Source organism: Neomonachus schauinslandi, chromosome 6, assembly GCF_002201575.2.
Source record: "Neomonachus schauinslandi chromosome 6, ASM220157v2, whole genome shotgun sequence".
Taxonomy (NCBI): domain Eukaryota; kingdom Metazoa; phylum Chordata; class Mammalia; order Carnivora; family Phocidae; genus Neomonachus; species Neomonachus schauinslandi.
In genome coordinates this window covers 66,314,585-66,317,258 of record NC_058408.1, presented here as the reverse complement: position 1 = coordinate 66,317,258, position 2,674 = coordinate 66,314,585, and the positions used below count along the sequence as shown (strand labels likewise).

The 2,674-nt window shown below is 64.1% G+C and overlaps 1 protein-coding gene across 1 annotated transcript in view; it reads left to right on the top strand.

Annotated features, from left to right (window-relative positions):
• The first annotated feature begins 2,539 nt into the window (after positions 1-2,539).
• Positions 2,540-2,674, top strand: part of MIXL1 (Mix paired-like homeobox) — a 2,120-nt gene continuing 1,985 nt past the window's right edge. Inside the window, exon 1 of the mRNA XM_044916201.1 lies at positions 2,540-2,660. Within this exon, the coding sequence (XP_044772136.1) occupies positions 2,540-2,660 (121 nt within the window). The remainder of the gene's footprint in view (positions 2,661-2,674) is intronic.

The following is a 2,674-nucleotide window of genomic DNA, read 5'->3' as shown; positions in this document are numbered from 1 at the left end:
GATAAAGTCTCCCTCTCCAAGCCCTTGCTCGGGATTGCAGTCCTGGGTTTCCGCCGTGGCCCCACCGAGGTGATGCCTTCAGTACACGCAGGCACACACCATGAAAACGTTATTAAGAGCAAAAGGAGTTGAGAGGGGGAAAGGCTGAAATCTTACTCTACTGTGGAGGATTATGATGCCACAAGCTCTCCAGAAAAGTCAGGAAGGATAACGCGTGTTTAGTCGGTCTGCTGGGTGACATGGCCACACCGAGTGCTGGCATCGCTCACTGCCAGGTCAAAAGCAGCGAAGACCGCCTGTGTAGGCGGCTTCATCAAACCCTCCCCGGTTCCCATGACCAGGCACCTCATTCCTCAGGGCAGGTCCCCCTGCTGGCCTGCCGGGCCCCCGCCGAGGAACGGGGCTGGGATGTAGGGTTGTGTGTGTGTGTGGCGGGGGGCGGTGTCCACATAGCCGGAGAATTCCTGTGACTCCTGGCCCTGGGCAGTTTCTGGCTTGCTGGGCTGTCTCCGGATGTTAAACCTCAAGTGGCGGCTAGTAGCCGGGAAACCTCTGCCTCCCTCGGAGGCTGGCCTTCTGGTCCCGGTAGCTCAGCTACAGCTAGGGAACTTGGGTCTGCGTGGATCTGGTTCTATCACCGCTGCCTGCGACTGGGACCCTAATGAGCCCACTGGGCCTGAAAGACAACCAGCAAGAATGGAGGAGACAGGGATTTTGCCTCCTCCTGAGGGTGCAGGGGAAGTGAGCGGTGAGCACAGGAGTTTCGTCCGGAGGCCGCTTGGCACAGTGGCTCTGACCTCTGGGCCTCGTCTGGATTGTGGAACTATCCCACACCTGTAAGACTGGGATGAGAGTACCCGCTTCATAGAAACACATGTGTAGCATGGCCTTGCCCACAGAAGCTTCACAGTTTTGGGGCCGGGGGCGCCTGGGTGGCTCAGTAGGTTAAGTGTCTGCCTTTGGCTCAGGTCATGATCTCGGGGTCCTGGGATGGAGCCCTGTGTTGGGCTCCTGCTCAGCGGGGAGTCTGCTTCTCCCTCGCCTCTGCCCCTCTCCCCGCTCATGCTCTCTCTCGTTCTCTGTCTCTCTCAAATAAATAAATGAAGTCTTTAAAAAAAAAAGGTTTTTGGGTTAATGAAAGAATGACGGAGCATAGCAAAATAGAGGGTCTGACCTCCCATCCCATATGCCTTCTGCTTGAAGACTCTGATGACCCAGCAAAGGAAGAGAGAGAGGAGGGGGGCAGGAGAAAGAGAGAGAAGGCGTGGGGGTGGAGATGGAGAAGCAGGCTGTCCGGAAGAGCCTCAGGGGTTTGAAACAGTCCCTGACACTCCAGCCACCCACCAGGAGCCAATCAAGCACTGAGCTCCTGTCCCCAGCAGGCTTTCTGCTTTGACACCCAGGACGTCCTTCCAGGACGGAAACATCCAAGGCCTTCCTGGGGTGGTCTTACAGTATTCCAGGATGGACAGACAGGCAGGGACACTGCCCTGAAGGACCCTCCCGACAGAGAGCAACCTTGCACCGTCCTGGTCAAGTCGGGGCTCAGGTTCTGGCAGCAGGAAGCCCGGGGCCTCCGACTCCTCTTTTGGGCGGAGCGGTTCCCACACGGGATCCTGCGTTTCTCTCCCCATAAAGTGAATTCAGAGGCACCCAGTGCAAGGGGCGTGCAGGGAAGGTCCGGCACGGTGCCTCACGCACAGTGGATGTCGGGACTTGAAGGAGAAGGAGAAATGGGTGCCTGCGCCCTCAGACCTTACAGTCTAGGAGGGGAGGCAGAGACGCAAACCAGGGCCAGAGCACACATCAGGACCAAACGGGAACCTGGAATGGGGCCCCCCGGGGCAGAGGCAGGCCGGCGCGGAGACTTCCCGGGGCCCCATCCGTCAAACGGCCCGTGAGCATCGCTGGAACCCCCTCGGAAAGGCCCGGGCACGCGTCTGTAAACGTGGGCGCGCTTTCAGGCCCGCCGCGCCCAGGGGACCCTTGTTCCTCGGCCCGCGGGCATTCCAAAGGGTCCGCGCCTCGCTCCCGGTGAGGCCGCTGCCTCCCTCTGCCGCCCCTTAATCTGCACCCCCTTCCGATTCAGGATGTGCGGCGGCGGCTCGCGGAGGGCAGGGGCCGGGCTGTTTGACCAACCTGGTACCTGGTCTGGCACGTAGCCGGGGGGGGGGGGGGTAAGTAAATAGCTCCGAGGACGCGGGCAAGGGTCGCTGACCCGGCCCGGCGCGCCGCCGAGCGGGAGGCCGGCCCGGGGATGTGGATTGCGGCCGGCGGGCCGGGCGGGCGGGGGTCGCCGGGGGTGGGCGGTGTGTGTGTGTGGGGTGAGGCCCAAGTTCACGCCTCCCCTCCTCCCGCCCCCGGCGGCGGAAGCGGCAGTTCCCACGGCGTCTGGCGGGGCTGGGGGCGGGCTGGCCCCCGGGGGGGACACGGGTCTCCGCGCGCCCGGCCCTTTGAGCGCGCCGCCCCCCCCCCCCTCGGCCCGCGCCCTATAACCGGGGGCCCGCGCCCCTTGGGTGGCGCACTGGCTCGCGCAGCGATGGCCGCGGCTCGGTCCCAGCAGCTCGGCTTCGGGGCCGCTCCCGCGCTGCCCGCGCCCCCGCCCGGCCCCGCCGCCGCCCCGCCGCCCCCGGGCCCCGGCTCCTTCTCCGGCTTCCTCGGCGCGGGCCCTGGG